This window comes from Odocoileus virginianus, chromosome 12 (genome assembly GCF_023699985.2).
Source record: "Odocoileus virginianus isolate 20LAN1187 ecotype Illinois chromosome 12, Ovbor_1.2, whole genome shotgun sequence".
Classification (NCBI taxonomy): domain Eukaryota; kingdom Metazoa; phylum Chordata; class Mammalia; order Artiodactyla; family Cervidae; genus Odocoileus; species Odocoileus virginianus.
The window spans coordinates 56,678,803-56,696,709 of NC_069685.1; the positions used below are offsets into that span (position 1 = coordinate 56,678,803).

At 54.0% G+C, this 17,907-nt stretch overlaps 1 protein-coding gene across 1 annotated transcript in view; it reads left to right on the top strand.

The window, feature by feature from the left end:
- Nucleotides 1-17,907, top strand: part of RBM19 (RNA binding motif protein 19) — a 122,764-nt gene that overhangs the window by 12,327 nt on the left and 92,530 nt on the right. The window contains exons 11-18 of the mRNA XM_070475327.1: nucleotides 1,231-1,361; nucleotides 2,085-2,206; nucleotides 2,630-2,726; nucleotides 3,264-3,374; nucleotides 7,525-7,725; nucleotides 9,232-9,361; nucleotides 14,947-15,119; nucleotides 15,944-16,004. Of these exons, the coding sequence (XP_070331428.1) occupies nucleotides 1,231-1,361; nucleotides 2,085-2,206; nucleotides 2,630-2,726; nucleotides 3,264-3,374; nucleotides 7,525-7,725; nucleotides 9,232-9,361; nucleotides 14,947-15,119; nucleotides 15,944-16,004 (1,026 nt within the window). The remainder of the gene's footprint in view (nucleotides 1-1,230; nucleotides 1,362-2,084; nucleotides 2,207-2,629; nucleotides 2,727-3,263; nucleotides 3,375-7,524; nucleotides 7,726-9,231; nucleotides 9,362-14,946; nucleotides 15,120-15,943; nucleotides 16,005-17,907) is intronic.

Below are 17,907 nucleotides of genomic sequence, written 5' to 3' on the forward strand. Positions count from 1 at the left end.
TAAGCCAGAAAGATAAAGACCATTACAGTATACTAACACATGTATATGGAATTTAGAAAGATGGTAACGATAACCCTATATGCAAAACAGAAAAAGAGACTCAGATGTATAGAACAGACTTGTGGACTCTGGGAGGAGGCGAGGGTGGGATGTTTCAAGAGAACAGCATCGAAACATGTATATTATCTAGGGTGAAACAGATCACCAGCCCAGGTTGGATGCATGAGACAAGTGCTCGGACTTGGTGCACTGGGAAGACCCAGAGGGATCGGGTGGAGAGGGAGGTGGGAGGGGGGACCGGGATGGGGAATACATGTAAATCCATGGCTAATTCATTTCAATGTATGACAAAAACCACTGCAATGTTGTAAAGTAATTAGCCTCCAACTAATAAAAATAAATGGAAAAAATAAAAATAAAAAATAAAAATGACCCCAAAAATAAATAAATAAATAAAACAAACAAAAAAAAAGAGATGCTTTTAAGATCCCCTGGAGGGGGATTTCCACTTCTGTTCAGAGATCAGCTGTGGATTGAGAAGGATCGGAGCTTGGTTGAGGCCCTGTCTCAAGGAGAAGGGAACCCTGAATAGGATTCAACCATCTGGCCAATTGGGTGTCACGTCCCAGCCTGGGTCCTGCTTGCCAGATCCTCCCGCACAGGCCAGGGCCCTGGTTTACAAGGCAGGGCCAGCACAGAAGAGAGGGTGATCAGTAGACTCTTGTGTATCCATCTGGGGAGGAGGACGTGGTCACACCCTGGTGTTCACAGTGGAAAGGGTGTACTTTAATGTGAGTATTGTAATGCTGTCCCAGCAGACACTTCTGAGACCCTGCATGACCAGCAGACCCTGTTTAGTACATGACACTTAGTGCATTTAATCCTCCCTGCTGCCCTCTGAGCGGGGACTCATGGCACCACTTGACAGATGAGAAGACTGAGGCCTGTAAAGGCTGGTGGCTGGCCTGTGGCTCCCCAGGAAGTGGGTGGTGGAGGCAGGGCTCAGCCCAGGCACCTTGCTCTTGGGATGGACGCACGAAGGACACCCTGGCCCGTCAGGTGTGGGTCTCACGGCAGCCCCTTGCCACTGTCTTTCTTGGGCCCAGCAGCTGCTGCAGCTCCACGCTCCCTCTGGTTAAAACCCCTCCCCTGACTACTGCCCAGAATTTTCCTGCCTGGTGCTCAGGCCTGGCTCCAGCCTCGGGACACTGACGCCCTTCCTGCCCGCAGGTCCCCTGTCGGAGCTCCATTACCCCATCGACAGCCTGACCAAGAAGCCCAAGGGCTTTGCCTTCGTCACCTTCATGTTTCCGGAGCACGCTGTGAAGGCCTACGCGGAGCTAGACGGGCGGGTGTTCCAGGTGACGGCCCGTGGGCTGGTGGGCGCCTGGTGGGCCCGGGTGGTGGGCGGAGGCCATGCGTGTGTGCGCACGTGCGTGTGCAGGCACGGACGTGCACCCGATGCCCGTGAAGCCCCCTCCTGATCTGAGCTGCTGGGAGGGGTCCCCCCCAGGGGCAGCATCTGCTCAGTTCTGGTCCCTGATTTAGTGCCTAGAGGAGCGCCTGGCACATAGTAGGCCTTTAAAAAGTGTTTGTGGATTAAATGAACATGCTCTCTGGCTTAAGAAATACCACTTGGAGGAGGAGGAGGAAGGAAGGAAAGAGTTTTGAACTGTCGTTGAAATGCCACAGTATAGAACGTAAGGAGCTTCTCTTTTCCAAGTAACGTGCTTGGCACACATGCCTCCCTTTCCTGTCGTTCACTCATTTGCTCATGATGTGTTGATCCCTGTGCTGCCCGGCCAGACCTGATCCTTGGCCACATGGAGCTCTCACGCTCACAGAGGCAGGGTGGGGTGGAGAGCCCTACAGGTATTACTTCCAAACTGCTCAGCATACTCTTTGAGGTGGTGTCCGGCCCCTGTGCTAACCTCGTGGGTATTCTGCCTGAGGCCCCCGTCTTATGACAGCAGTCTCAGCGCTGGGTCCAGCCCCCTCGTGGAGAGGCCAGCATCCCCCGGGCAGGATGTAGAAGCACTAGCCCCCTGTCTGTCCTCACCTCCTTCCTCTCGTCCCCCCTCCAGGGCAGGATGCTCCACGTGTTACCATCTACTGTCAAGAAGGAGGCCAGTGAGGATGCCGATGCCCCAGGATCATCGTCCTACAAGAAGAAGAAAGAGTCCAAAGACAAAGCCAATAGCTCCAGGTCCGTACCTGCCTCCGACCCGGGCTTCCCTGCTCTCGTCCCTCCTCTCCCGGCCCCCAGCTCCTTGTGGTGGCCTTAGCCCCTCATCCATAACCTTGTTGTACCTCAGTTTCCCCATCTGCAAGATGGGGAGAATCAGTGGTACCTCACTTCCGTGGTGTTGTAAGGACCAAGTGAGTTAATGTGAGCAAAGCACTCGGTCCCTGGCGCGGAGTGAGCACTTGACGGACCTGAGCTGGTGTTAATCTCATCATGGCTCTGTTGTCTGCGGGCCCTGGGGGTTTGGCCCACACCAGGTAAGACGGAGCAGGAGGAGGCTTTGGGGACTTGGGGAGGCAGGCCCAGGAGCTCCTTTCTTACAGGCTTTGCATCTGAAAAGAGCTTCCCCCATTCACCGTCCGTCTGATCTCTGTCCTGCCTCAGCTCTCACAACTGGAACACACTGTTCATGGGTCCCAATGCAGTGGCCGATGCCATCGCCCAGAAGTACAGCGCCACCAAGAGTCAAGTGTTCGACCATGTGAGTGGGCACCCCGTCTGACGCGTCCCCTGCTCTGGGCAGGGGAGGAGGCGCTCTGCACCGGCTCTTGGGGAGTGGTTCTGGGCGGGAAGGCAGCAGGGTCATGAAGGGAAACAATCCAGCTCTTGAACCTTCCAGCAGTGGAGGACGTGAGCTCATTAACCAAGGCGCTGTGCATTGACCTGAAGAAAGCTTCAGCCAAGTAGGGGCACAGAGTGAGAGCGAGCGGGCTGCCCAGGGATGAGACATTCAGGCAGAAATTGAACGGAGGGTGGAGCTGAGTCTATATAAAAGCCCCGAGGCGGGAATGAACTTGACATGAGATCCTTACGTACGAGTGGAGGGGTGAACATGGGGTCCTTGATTCACCCCAACAGACGTGGAACCCAGAACCATCAAGTCAGAGCAGGCATCCATGGGGAGCATCCATAGGGTCTCGCTCCATCCATGCCTCCTCTTCAGACTGTTAGGAGGTATGACAGCTGACCCATCGCCTGCCCGACAGCTGACAGGGCATCTTCCCTTTCCCTCCTGCAGGAGACCAAGGGCAGCGTGGCCGTGCGCGTGGCCCTGGGGGAGACCCAGCTCGTCCAGGAAGTGCGGCGTTTCCTCCTTGACAACGGGGTCTGTCTGGACTCCTTCAGCCAGGTGGGTACCCTTGGGGATGCAGGTCTCAACATCAGGGGACGTGGGCAAGGGTTGGAGGGTTGGGTCTGCCAAAGGCGATCATTGTTGACTTTGCAACTGTCAATTAAAGTAAGAAAGATCATTGGCTCAGACTCCTGGCCTGTCCCTTTGGACTATACAGTCCTTGGAATTCTCTAGGCCAGAATACTGGAGTGGGTAGTAGCCTTTCCCTTCTCCAGGGGATCTTACCATCCCAGGGATCGAACCCAGGTCTCCTGCATTGCAGGCGGATTCTTTACCAGCTGAGCCACAGGGGAAGCCCAAGAATACTGGAGTGGGTAGCTTATCCCTTCTCCAGGGGATCTTCCTGGCCCAGGAATCGAACCAGGGTCTCCTGCATCGCAAGGCAGATTCTTTACCAACTGAGCTGTCAGGGGGGCCCTTACACAGGTCGGGTGGGAGCCCTAAGCATCCTTCATCCTGTCTCTCCCCTGCCCCGCTAGCACCTTACTAAGAGCACCTGTGGTGTGTTTGGGGACTGAGACCTTTCTTGAGCTATGTGGCAGGAGGGTCCTCCACATGCTTCTGCCCCACTAGGTAGAGGTTCTTAGGTATCCGGACAGTGAAGCCTTCAAGTGCTTGCTGAAACACTTGACGTCGCCACCCCCTTACTCCCCCCACACACACTTCATTTTACAGACTAGGAGCCTGAAGTCTGGGGGCAGAGAGGGGAGGACAAAAAGGTCAGACAGTGAGTCTGTTGTAGGAGCCTGGACTCAGTCTCAGGGCTTTACACCCCCAATCTGCAGTTTCCTCAACTTCACCAAAACTTAAAGAGTTTCATCTTAAAAGAATGGTTCAGATGGAAGGACAGGCAGCTAGTGGAAGGATAATTACATGCTTTGATGGTAAGTGGGCACATAGAAAGTGGGAATGATGGGTAGGGGCATTTCATGGGTGAGTGGATGGATGAATTAAGAAAGTGTGCTAGTATCTTAGTGTTCACTGCTGCTGCTGCTAAGTCACTTCAGTCGTGTCCAACTCTGTGCGACCCCATAGACGTCAGCCCACCAGGCTCCCCTGTCCCTGGGGTTCTCCAGGCAAGAACACTGGAGTGGGGCTTCCCAAAGCACTCTTTTCCATTTATGCGCTTTATTAGTTCTTTCACCCTCATTACAGCCCCAGAGAGGCAGCGCCTCTCGCATTGAACGGCCCACAGTCACAGATTCACCCGTCTTGGGTCACCATGGAGCTGGATTTGAATGCAGGCCCAAGAGTCCATGCCTCTTACCAGTGCACTCTGTGACCTGAGTTACACTTAAACACTCACTGGTGCCTGGCTTTTCCCCTGCTGCCGATGGCTTCTAGCCCCTTCTCATTCAACCCTCATAGCAACTGTGGGAGGCCTATAGCTAAAAGGTGGGTGTTGCCATTGGCCCAATTTGGAGATGCACAAACTGAGGCCCTTTAGAAGAAAACATAAGCAGAACACTCTTTGACATAAATCATAGCGGTATCTTTTTGGATCTACCTCCTAGATCTATGAAAATAAAAATAAACAAATGAGATCTAATTACACAAGAGCTTTTGCACAGAAGAGAAAACCATGATCAAAATAAAAAGACAAGCCACAGAATGAGGGGAAATATTTGCAACTGATGTGATCAACAGGGGATTAATCTTCAAAATAGCTCATGCAGCATAATATCAAAAATCAAATATCAATATCAGCCCAATCAGAAAGTGGACAGAAAATCTCAGTTGACATTTCTTCAGACGAGACATACAGATGGCCAAAGGCACATGAAAAGATACTCAGCATTGCTAATTATTAGGTAAATGCAAATCAGAACTACAGTGAGGTATCACTTGACACTAGTCAGAATGGCCATCATCAAAAAAATCTCCAAACAATAAATGCTGGAGAGGCTGTGGAGAAAAGGGAACCCTCCTACACCACTGGTGGGAATGTAAATTGGAACAGCCACTATAAAGAACAGTATGGCGGTTCTTTTAAAAACTAAAAATGGAGCTACCATATGATCCAGCAGTCCCACTCCTGGGCATATATCTGGTTACTGTTCAGTCATTAACTTGTGTCCAATTCTGTGACTGCATGGACTGCAGCACGCCAGCCTCCTCTGTCCACTATCTTCTGGAGTTTGCTCAGATTCATGTCCATTGAGTTGATCATGCTATCCAACCATCTCATCATCTGCTGCCCACTTCCCCTTTTGCCTTCCATAGTTTGAAAAGATACATTCACATCAATATTCAGTGAAGCATCATTTGCAACAGCCAGGACATGGAAGCAACCGAAATGTTCATCAGCAGATAAATGGATAACGAAGATGTCCTTCTCTACAGTGGAGTATTACTCAGCCAGAAAAAGAATGAAGTAATGCCATTTAGAGCAGCATGAAGGGACCCAGAGATTATCATACTAAGTGACATAATTCAGAGAAAGACAAGTATCACACAATATCACCTACATGTGGAATCTTAAAAAAATTATGTGAATTAACTTAGAAACAGAAACAGATTCACAGACTTCACAGAAAAGCTTACAGTTCCCAGGGGGGACATGGTGGGGAGGGATAAAGATAATCAGCAAGGACCTACTGTAGGACTTCCCTGGTGGTCCAGAGTGGCTAAGACTCTGCATGTCCACTGCAGCAGGACTGGTTTTGATCCCTGGTTGGGGGAACTAAGATCCCAAGTGGTGTGGCCAAAGAAATGCCGAAAAGTATCTACTAGGGACTTCCTCGGCGATCCAGTGGTTAGGGCTCCATACTTTGACTGCAAGGTGCATGGGTTCAGTACCTGGTCTGGAAACTAAGATCCCACAAGTCACATGGCCAGAAAATAAACAAATTTTTTTAAAAAGGAGAACCTACTGAAGAGCACAGGAAGCTCAACTCAATATTCTGTAACAACCTGTATGGGAAAAGACTGAAAAGGAATGACTATGTGTATAAATGAATCACTTCACTGTACCCTGAAAACTAACACAACGTTGTGTCAGCTGTGTTGTTTAGTTGTACAGTCATGTCCAACTCTGAGTGACCTCCCAGGCTCCTCTGTCCATGGGACTCTCCAGGCAAGAATCCTGGAGTGGGTTGCCATTTCCTTCTCCAGGGGATCTTCCAAACCCAGGGATCGAACCCGTATCTCCTACATTGGGAGATTCTTTACCAAGTATACTCCAGTATAAAACAAAGGAAAAGAAAATAGGCCTAGAGGAAAAACACTTGATTGAAGGTTTCAGATTAGACCAGTGGCCGAATTGAGACTTGTACCCAGATAGACCCCATGCCTGGACTCCTTCCTGTTCATTTTTTCAGCTTTTATACTCCATCCGCCATGCATTTTTAAGAAAATAATTGCTAACGTTAGCCGGCTCATACTGAATCAGTTTGCTTGTGTCAACTTGATAGACTCCTTTCCTGGAATAATCCATGAAATGGGTGCTGTGTCCCTGTGAAAGGTGATCAGCTGAGCCATAGCCGAGTACATGTCTCAAGGCTGGACACCTGGTGTCTTGTTTTGGGTTCTTCCAAAAGCCAGTTCAGTGACAGATTCAAGCGCAGGTAGTTCATTGGACAACACACAGGCAAGAAGGGGTGAGGCGGGATGAGCCCAGTACAGGCCGTGCTGGTGGGGCGGCAGGCTGAGGCTTTCCTGGGGGGACAGCCACCCAACTCACATCAGAGTTGTCCCACCCAAAGGACTGGGGACGCACCAACTCCAGAGGACCATGGGCCGCTCCCACCCGGTGTTAACTCCTCACACGTGTGGTGGCAGGCGGTCTGCAGTTCCTGGCAGAGGCCCTGAGTGCCGGGATGCAGCTCCCAGCCCTGGCTGGAGTGTTCCAGAAGGTCCACCGAGGGCTGTGGTCGGGCAGTGTCAGAATCTGCCTCGCCTCAGAAATGATGGGGCTGGAATTTGACCCGGGTCGGGGTGGGGGGTCCAACCCTGGAGCCCTCACCCTCATCCCCACCCCTCATCCCCCTCCAGAGAGAGCGGGGTCTCCTGGGCCAGATTCCTAAGGGCCTGGTACCTAAGGTCTTACATGGGTGCCTGGTCTGGGTTTACCCACCCATCACTTGCTGCAACCGGAGGGCCAGTGACTCCCTCCCGTCATCGCAACTGAGCTGTCCCCTCCCTGTAGGCTGCCGCCGAGCGAAGCAAGACTGTGATCCTGGTGAAGAATCTCCCTGCAGGCACCCTGGCGGCTGAGCTGCAGGAGACGTTCAGCCGCTTCGGCAGCCTGGGCCGTGTGCTCCTGCCGGAGGGCGGCGTCACGGCCATCGTGGAGTTCTTGGAGCCGCTGGAGGCCCGCAAGGCCTTCCGACACCTAGCCTACTCCAAGGTAAGGCCACCCGAGCCCCGCTTGCAGGAGAGGACGGAGGGAGCTGACAGATAGGCCGTCCTGGCTTAGATCTTAGACCCTACTTGTGCTGGAAACCACCTGTCTCTGTCAAGATTGCAACTGTCACCCCACCCCTGGGAGCACCTCTGAATGGGGAATGTGAAAGGCAGGCTCCAAACATCCCCCGGGAAGCCTGCCTTGGTTCCCTGCTGACGCTGGGTCCGTCAGCTTTCTAGTCCCCTGTAAACTTGAACCATCATCCATGGTGCTTTGGATGCCTTGTACCTACGATTAGTTGAAAGCTGAAAGGCAGGCTACCTCCTGTTTTTTGGTGTATGCTAAGTCACTGCAGTTGTGTCCGACTGTTTGTGACCCCGTGAACTGCAGCCTGCCAGGCTCCTGTGTCCATAGGATTCTCCAGGCAGGAATAATGGAGTGGGTTACCATGCCCTCCTCCAGGGGATCTTCCTGACCCAGGGATCGAAACTGTTGTCTTATATCTGCTGCATTGGCAAGCAGGTTCTTTACCACTAGTGCCACCTGGGAAGCCCTTTGGTAACAGCAGAAAAAATATATATATTAGTGTATTCCTTTCTGTGGTTGCCATAATAACACCAATTTAGTGGCTTAAAGGAACAGAAATGTTTTCTGTCACAGTTCTGGGGGTCTGAACTCTGAAATCAAGGTGTTCAAGGGCCAAGGGCAATGCTCTCTCTGAAGGCTCTTAGAGGTCGGGGCACAGATCTTTCCTGGCCCCTTCTGGGATATGATGACTCTAGTCATCCCTTGACTTGTGGCCACATCACTCCAGTCTCTGCTTCTGTCCACACAGCTTTCTCCTTTTCTTCAACTCAGATCTTCCCTCTCCTTTTCTCTTACACGAATTCTTGTCATTGGATTTAGGGCCTTACCAAGTAATCCAGAGTGACCTCATCTCAGAATCATTTACTTAACAAACTTTTGCAAAGACGTTTTTTCCACATTCAGATGTTCTGGGAATTGGGACATGGACTTATCATTTGAAGGGCCACCATTGAACCCACTGCAAGTAGCTGCTCTCTGTCAAGCACTTCAATGCTTTGCAGACTGTTTGTCTTGTTTATCCTTTCAAAACAAAAACCCTCTGCACGCACATGTGTGCACAAGCGCTCTCTGTGAGTGTGTGTCTGTGGAAGGAGAGAAAGCCTGGTGCCCCACAGCCTGCTGTACCTCCTCCAGGGGGGCTGCCCTGTATCCGTGGCTCTGCCCCCAATTCTGCTGCCATTCACACCCCATTGGAGAAGGTTAAGGGGACACAGATGTGTCCAGCGACAGCAGATGCTCTGACCTCTCCCCTGAACCAGCAAGGGCCCCCGTGTTCTCAGGCCTCAGACGGCACGTAGGGTTCTAGGCTGTGCCCCTCCTGACTCCACTGCCTGGGGTGGTGGGGAGGGAGTCACCCATACTCTGAGCCTCAGGCTCTTGGTCTGTGTCGTGGACTGAGTCCCTCTCCCCGCTTCTCTGCAGTTCCACCACGTCCCCCTTTATCTGGAGTGGGCTCCGATGGGCGTCTTTTCCAGTCCAGCCCCCCAGAAAGAAGAACTCCAAGACGCACCAGTGGAACCAGCGGGAACGGACAGGATGGAGGCAGAAACAGGTGAGAGCCGGGTCTGAGATCAGGGTGTCCTGAGGCAACAGGCAGGGGAAGGGCGGACTGGGGGCAGCACCGAAGTGTGTATCAGGTATTCGGTTGAAAGTTTTTTTCATCCTGACACTGGTGGGTGCCCGACTTTTTGATTTTATAGGCATGAAAAATGTCCTTAAAAAACAGAACGTAAAAATGATGGGTATGGTTAAGGTAAGCTGACTTTTTTTGATTTGTCAAGTAAAGGTTGTGAAAGGGGAAAAAGAAGCAACTAGAATTTGTTAGGAGGGATTCAGAGCAGAGCAAGAGAAGACCACCTTCTAGTTGATAGATCTGCCAGGATAGGTGAGCCTGGCTGTTGTGGGCTGTTGTAAGAGGTCCTCAATCTCCGGGTTCTTGGGATGGCTCCCTCTGGTGTCCAGTGACTGCAAAGGCAGGAAAGGGGACGGACCTGCGACCCCACCCGCTTCATGCTTGGGCAGGGTGGGGGCGCCGCTGGCAGTCCGCAGCACAGCTCTCCCTCGTCAGCCCTGTTGTGCGAATTGAACGGTGAGACATCTTGCTGACCCTGCTCCCTGAATGTCAGGAGTGTCCCCTGTAATTGTGACGTCCCCTGCAGCCTCAAATTATAGTCAACTTTGATTTTCACTTAAGTTATTAAACTCCTGCTCACTGCTGGAGGGGGGACCATGAGGGCATGGAGCCGCCCTCCTACTCACTGCTGGAGGGGGGACCATGAGGGCATGGAGCCGCCCTCCTGCTCACTGCTGGAGGGGGGACCATGAGGGCATGGAGCCGCCCTCCTGCTCACTGCTGGAGGGGGGACCATGAGGGCATGGAGCCGCCCTCCTACTCACTGCTGGAGGGGGGACCATGAGGGCATCGCCCTCCTACTCACTGCTGGAGTGGGGACCATGAGGGCATGGAGCCGCCCTCCTGCTCACTGCTGGAGGGGGGACCATGAGGGCATGGAGCCGCCCTTCTACTCACTGCTGGAGGGGGGACCATGAGGGCATGGAGCCGCCCTTCTACTCACTGCTGGAGGGGGGACCATGAGGGCATCGCCCTCCTACTCACTGCTGGAGGGGGGACCATGAGGGCATCGCCCTCCTACTCACTGCTGGAGGGGGGACCATGAGGGCATCACCCTCCTACTCTGCTGGGCGCCAGGCACACCATGGGGCCCCAGGTATGGAGTGGCTCGAGGAATGTGAGTCGAAAGGAGTGAATGAATGCAGGAAGAGGGGTTTCTGTGCTTCTCTGTCTCCCCCTGTGACAAGTAGGGGCTGGGTCATCCTTGGCCTTGTGTCCCGAGCCCCAGCACGTAGTAGAGCTTGGTGACGTTGGAAGCTCTGTTCTCCATCGTTAGCCCAGCATCAGCACGTGGCGCCATCCGTGCCAGTCATCGCCGTGGCTCCCCTCATGGGTGCCGATTTACACCCACCGTCTCATCTCCCTCTTTAGTTAAAATTAATTAAGTTTTGGCTGTGCAAGCTGGGTTGCTGCACGTGGGCTTTCTCTAGTTGCGGCGAATGGGGGCTACTGTTCATTGAAGTGCTCAGGCTTCTCATCGCGGTGGTTTCTCTTCTTGCAGAGCACAGGCTCTAGGGCATGTGGGCTTAGTAGTTGTGGCTCATGTGCTTAGTTGCCCCAAGGCAGTATGTGAAATCTTCCCCAATCTGGGATCGAACCTGTGTCCCCTGCATCGGCAGGCAGATTCTTAACCATGGGACCACCAGGGAAGTCCTCACCTTGTTCTTAACTTTGTTGTAAACGCTTATCACTTCCAGATGTGCATCCTTACTGCTTCGCTTCCTGTCTGTCCAACTCCCTCACTAGCCGTCCATCCCACAGGGCGGGCACTGCTTTTGCTTCCGCACTGCTATACCCCAGCACCCGAAAAAGCACCTGGTGTCATGTGGGAGAGCAGGAAGTGGGTGCTGAGCAAGTCCGCGGGCCAAAGCCACATTTCCTCACTGCCAGGCCCTGTACTAGGCACCCCGGCTCCTCAGGATGTGAGGCTTACGGCTCCTGGGGAAGCCTCTGTCTTCTTTGTCCTCTCCTAGCCCCGTGGCCGGGCGGGCCACCAGCCTTCTCCGATGCTGTTCTGCATCTGTACATCGGGCAGAAGGCGTTTATGAGAGAGCGGTGAGAAGCCACCCGTCCATCACCGTTAGTCTGACCTGCGTCCTGCCTGGTTCAGCACTGTCAGCTGAAAGGATGGTCTCGAACTCAGCCCTGAGCATCGGCCAGGTGCCAGCTGCTGAGCTGGGGTGACCAGGATGGGCCCAACACATACCACCTTCTCCAGAAGCTCCTGGGCTGGCCGGGGGACAGGGGGAGCTTTTAGGGGGTAGCCGAGATGTCACAGTCATAGACATGGGCCCTGGATGCAGAATGTTTTGGAGCCCTGCAAGGGGAGGCTTTGCCGAAATAGTGTACGCTGGTCAGAAGGTAGAGGACCGCCCCGCCCACCCCTCGATTGCAGGTGTTGAGCATCCCGGGCCAGGCCCTGCCTCCTCCAAGGGGCTGCTGTCCAAGGTCCTGCCATAACTCATACAAAGGCGGCCTTGGAGCGGGGAGGAGGGAGCCCATAGTTGTGGCAAATACAGGGGATTTGGGGCCAAGAAGTTGTGCGCGCCTTTGCTGATTTCAGGCCCCACTGAGTCCTGCGTCGTCGGCAGGCAGATCCCCACAGAGCTCATCTCCCGGCCTCCTTTCACCCTTTTTTGTTCTCTTTCTTACTCGTATCACATACATGGTCCCCGAGCTGTTCGTTTTCACCCGCTCCTCCCCCACGCCCGCCCTCTACACACTGTCCGCGAAGCTTCCCCAGTTCCCAGTCCCCTTGGCCCCGGGGACTCAGCCAGCCGCCAGCCCTGGATTTTCCCAGGCTCCCCAGGAAGCCGAGCAGGAGGGGAATGGATGGAGGAGTTTTTGTTCACTGCCCCCCTCTCCCCTCCCCCTGCCCCTGCCGCCTTTTCTGCAAAGCCCTCCGTTCTCTGTACCCGTCTCGAGGGAGGGGGACAGTGTGTTTTATCTCCCCACAACCAAGACCCTCACCTCCAGATAAAGGGCTCCGAGTGGGGGGAGGTCCTGAAAAGCTGCTTGCAACTGATAACAGTCTGTGCTGTCAGCTTTCCGCGCCCAGAGCCGGGAAGGGGAGGGAGACACCGTAAATTCTGCGGCCCGATTATAATAAAGCCCCATGTGGCGACGCGTGACTGGATTTTATTGTGCCAACCACAGATGGAAGCATAGCCCCCACCCCCTGCCTCTCCCAGCCCCCTTCCACCCCACCTTGCTTTCCAAGCCTTCCCCCTGGTCCCCAGCACCCCCACCCCCACCCCATCCTGCTCCTGCTTCTTCCCTCTTTTCCTGGATCCTGGTGAGGTCATTGGCAAGCGGTCTGTTTGGTTCATGATACATCCTTTCTCCTTCCCAGTCTTCCTGTCCTCTGCTCACTGGAGGTCAGGGGCAGAAGCGCACTTCACTTGACCTCTGGCTTCGTCCTAGGCCATTTGCATGCCTTTCTAGACGCAGGCATGGCCCACAGCAGGGCCTGGCCACCCAGGGAGGAGGAAGCCCTTCCCAGGGACATGGCCGGCAGAGACACAGTCCCCCGGACTCAGAGCTGTGGCACCCTCCAGCTGTTCTCTAAAGCCGACCACAGGCCAGCCTGCCTCCCACGGCCATGGGCCTTCAGAGTTGGGGATTCGCGGCATTTTCGCCTGGCCCAGGTGCTGTTCTGCCAGGGTGTCTGTGCATTAATTCTTATAACTGTGTGATTGCCCTTCCCCTTTTCTGAATGGAAAGGAGGCACAGAGAGGCTGAAGGACTTCTGCAAGGTCCCACATCTGGAAGGAGCCAGGCTGTGCCCCGCAACCGCCAGCTCCAAGGTCTGTGCCCTCAGCCATGACCCCGCAGCTTCTTGTGAAAGCTTCAAGCACCCGTCCGTAACTGGGGTCCATCTGCCCACGTGGCAGCTGTTGGCTGGTGCCGCGAGCAGGCTGCCCCTTAAATGGCCATGAGCTCTCCCGGTCACCATCAACCCCACCAGTCTTATCTGCAGAAAAAAATTCTTTTCAGTCACTCTCCCATGAACCTCTCTCCCAACCTGAAGATGCCGAGGGTTTAGGGTTCAGATGCGCGACTTCTGGGACTTTCTTCAGGCCCTCCCGTTTATGGTGATGTGGCCACTGTGGTCAGCAATGGGAGAACATCCTCACAGTGCCTGGCCAGCCCGTGCGTGCAGTGGGGCATCTGATCAGCGCCCCTTTCTGCTTTCTTGTCCGAGACGTCAGGCACAAGGAGAGCCAGTGGGGCGGGTGTCCTTCGAAGCTGAAGGTCACGGTCGTCTTTCCGATTGAAGTTCTCATTCAGAACCTGGAGTCAGCCTCTCAGCACAGCTTTCTTCCCCATCATTAACAATACTTTTTTTCCCACCCCACTTTGCTTTGAAAGTTGGGTTTTGAGGACAAATGGCCACACCATGGAGTCACTTGTTGGGGAAATTGCGTGAGTTTCTTGCATGGGGGAGGGAGCCTTCATGTAGATTTCTTCTTTTTTGTCCTGGAGCGAGAGTCTAGATTCCGGGTTCACCTCCACGGGAGTGCCAACAGCAGAGGCTGCCCTCTGCTGATGTTCAACTGATGTGGAACGGCAGAGTCCTCACTGTTGCTGTTTCCATTAGGACTTGAAAGGGTTGTTTCATGACAAAGCGGTTGAAGTTTAATTAGGACTGGCCAGCAGTGGGCTTGCATCAGAAAGGGCCAGGGAGACAGGGATGGCTCTGGTGCTCAGCATGAGGGTGCAGAGGATGGGTTTGCAGCCCCAGCTGCTCCCTTGGGCTTGAACTACTTGAATGTGAGCGTTCGCAGGAGAACAGAGTGTCCCCATTGTGTGCGGGGCTCAGACCTGGGGTGGGGGAGGGAGCCTTGGAGAGGTGGGGACTAACTGCTTTGGAGAATGGCTAAGATGAGGTTTGATTTCTCCGGGGTGGTGGTGGTTGGCGGGGGTGGGGGTCGGTATTGGAGGAGCTTCCAAAATCTGTATGTGGGGGAAGGGTGATTGTCCCCAGACCCTGATCATGAAAGAAACTAGGGAGGTTGACCCAAACAGAACACATTTCCCAGCAGCATAACTTCTCAGGAAGTCCTGATGCAATTCCCAACCTCAAGAGGCTTCCACACTCACCACCAGGGCTGACCGGTGGCCCAGGTTGCAGCCCTACGCCCACCCTGTAACTCACAACCTCACTCTTGCCCTTCCCTTCTCCTGCAGTGCTGTTCCCTCTGATGAATGTTGGTTCATCTAAGTTAGGGCTCCTGGTTTTTGGTCTGTGCTGCGTACTCCTTTCTCTTGAAGACAAGGGCAGGATGGTTTCTCCCCCTCCCCCACTTTGCCCCCCGAGAGTTGCTGAAACACTGCGTGAGCCAGAGTCACAGAGTCCCGTCCCTTCCTGACACTGGCCACTCAGAGACAGAACCCTCTTGATCCCTCTTGGTCTAGCAGGTTCTGTGCTTTAGGTCCTGGTGCTTAGGCAGATAAGACATCATTTAACGGATTTCTTTTGGTGGGGGGATTGGCCCATGCAGATGGTGAGACCCCAGAAGGTGATCAGCCGACAGACGGAGCGGCACATGATGCTTCATCAAAGATGGAAGAGGAGGAGGAAGAGGAGGAGGAGGAGGAGGAGGAGAGCCTTCCCGGGTGCTCTCTGTTTATCAAAAATCTCAACTTCGACACCACCGAGGAGACGCTGAAGGGAGTGAGTGACCTCCTGGCCCAGAGGGAATGGGTGGGGGTGGGACTTCTGGTCTGCTGATCTATCCCGGTGGTCCCTGCATCTGTTTCCCACCCCCCACCCCTCACCTAGAAGCGAGACCTGTGGTGGCATGTGGATGAGAACCTGCAGCCACCTGCTTGAGTCGTTAGCTAGGCCGTGTGGTGGGCATCTCACCCAGAGATGTGAGGCATGGCCAGACACCACCAGGGACTGGGAGGGGTGTCTTTGTGCACATGAGCCACATGAGAGGCCCTCTCGGGGTGCCTGGGGAGGCGTATGCATTGTGAAAGCTGTAGTCAGAAGACAGGCCCCTCCCCACGTGGTGTCTGCGAGGCTGACATAAACGCCAAGCCAGTGCACTCTTCTGGCTTTGCGGAGCCAAGCAGGGGCACAGCAGTGAGCAGTCCTGCCAGGAGACCCTGGTGGCCGAGAGTGTTGCATTCATAGGAGGGGCAGAGGGGAAGACGATGGGGAAGTCCAGTAGCCTCCACTCTTACTCGCGTCCTGCCCACGCCTGCAGGGGACTGGGTCCCCTCCAGCTTTCAAGTCAGCGGTCCCCAACCTTTTTGACACCAAAGATCGATTTCGTGAAAGACAATTTTTCCATAGACTGGGACGGGGGCCATGGTTTCAGGATGATTCAAGTGCATTTCATTTCTTGGGCACTTTTTATTTCTGATCTAACACCGCCGCTGATCTTACTGGAGATACTGGTCCACAGTCTGGAGGTTGGGGACCCCTGTTTCAAGACACGCCTGCACCAGTTGCAGGATTAGCTGGTAACACATGCTGACCTTCTCTTTCAGGTGTTTTCCAAAGTGGGTGCGGTGAAGAGCTGCTCCATTTCCAAGAAGAAGAACAAAGCAGGTATTCCACATGAGAGCTCGGTCAGAGAGAAACAGTTGTGAAAGAAATGGTGTTGCTCTGGGTAGGGGGTGAGGGTGCCTCTTGCTCGCTCGTTCTGAAGGTCTCCTTTCATTTCAGATCATTGCCAGCCCCAAAACTCTCCCTGTCTAGCTCGTCCAAAATGGTCGTCTTTTCTGGGTCCCTGGAGACTTGTGGTTTCCAGTGGGAGCAGCCATGCACATCAGCTTCTCCTGAATTGAGACCCTTTGCCACCCTGGATTGTCAGGGGTGGTTTTGGAGCAGGGCTGTTAGGGGGCTGGCAGGGTTGACCCTGTTCAGCGGCAGACACTTCTCCATCCTCCCAGCATCTCTGTGCTCCTGGAGGATCTTCCCTCCAGGGAGGAGCAGGAACCAACCCATCGTGGGCTTTCCCACTTCCCTCCCAAGACCAACCACCCAGATATGGGGCACCTGAAACACTCCACCGAGTCATCAGCCACGCCCCTCACTGGCCTTGGGGTGCCTGGGCCGGGCAGATACCACCCTCATCCCTCCAGTCCACCTTGGGCATTCTCACGAGTCCCTTGGCCTCTGGTATGTTTTTCTTTTCCAGCCCTGGCTTCCTACAGATGATGGACAGGCCCTCGGCCCTTGCTTTTTTTTTTTGTAGCCACAGAGTCCCTGTCCCTTCAATTTGGGGCATTTGTAGGGATACCATGTGGGTCAGCCCATGACTGTGTCCTGAGAGATAAATGAGCCAGTGGTGAGAGCCCAGGGGACCCGGCTGGACAGGAGCCCAGCCTGAGGTTCTCCATGTCAGATCAAGACTTGGAGAGGAGGGAGGCTGAGCAGTTAGCGGGGTGTGTGGCTGAAGGAGGCGGCAGATGGCTGTGTTAGCAGGTCTGGAATGTACTGAAGGGGCAGAAGATGATCCTGGAAATGCAGGCGGATTCCACATCACAGAAGGGCTTTCTGCTGGAGAGAGGAGTCTGGGCTTTTTCCCAGAGGCGCCTTGGAGGGTTTGAAGCAGACACGTGGCATAGGATTTGGGGCATTCCCCCGTATTGGTTTGGGCTGCCGTCACAAAGCACCAGGAACCAGGTGGATTCCACCGCAGAAGTTCACCCTCCCACAGTTCTGGGAGCCTGAAGTCCAGGATAAAGGTGCAGGCAGGGTTGCTTCATTCTGAGGGCTGTCAGGGAGTGCTGTTCTGAGGGCTGTTCCCTCGCTGCTCGGCTTGCAGGTGAAGGTCTTCATGTTCACATGGCCTTCTCCCCATGTACACCTACCCTGTGCTCAAATCCCACCCGCTCCCACCACCCCTTTTCTTTCTCATAAGGACAACAGTCTTAATTGGATTAGGGCTTAGCCTGATGCTGCTAAGTCACTTCAGTCGTGTCTGACTCTTTGAGACCCCATTGACTGTAGCCCACCAGGCTCCTCTGTCCATGGTATTCTCCAGGGAAAAATACTAGAGTGTATTGCCATGCCCTCCTCTAGGGGATCTTCCTAACCCAGGGATTGAATCCCCACCTCTTACGTCTCTTGCACAGGAGAGTTCTTTACCCCTAGCACCACTTGGGAAGTCTAATGACCTCATCTTTAACTTGACTATCTGTGTAAGGAACCTGTCTCCAGATAAGGTCGCATTCGGAGAGGCAAGGATTAGGACTTCAGCATACACATTGGGGGGTGGGGGTGGGGCACAGTTCAAACCATAACATCCCTGTTCCCCCAAGAACTACATACATAATTTAGGCTACGAGGAAAGGCTACAATGTAAAGTACCAGGTGAACAACATGAAGGCTCTGTTGTGCGGGGTTCAGGAAAAGAGGTGATCCCTGAAGTCTGGGGCATGAGTCATGCTGGCAGAGGGGTTGCCCGCTCCAGCTGAGGCTGTTCCTGCGGGTTTTGGTGTCACTT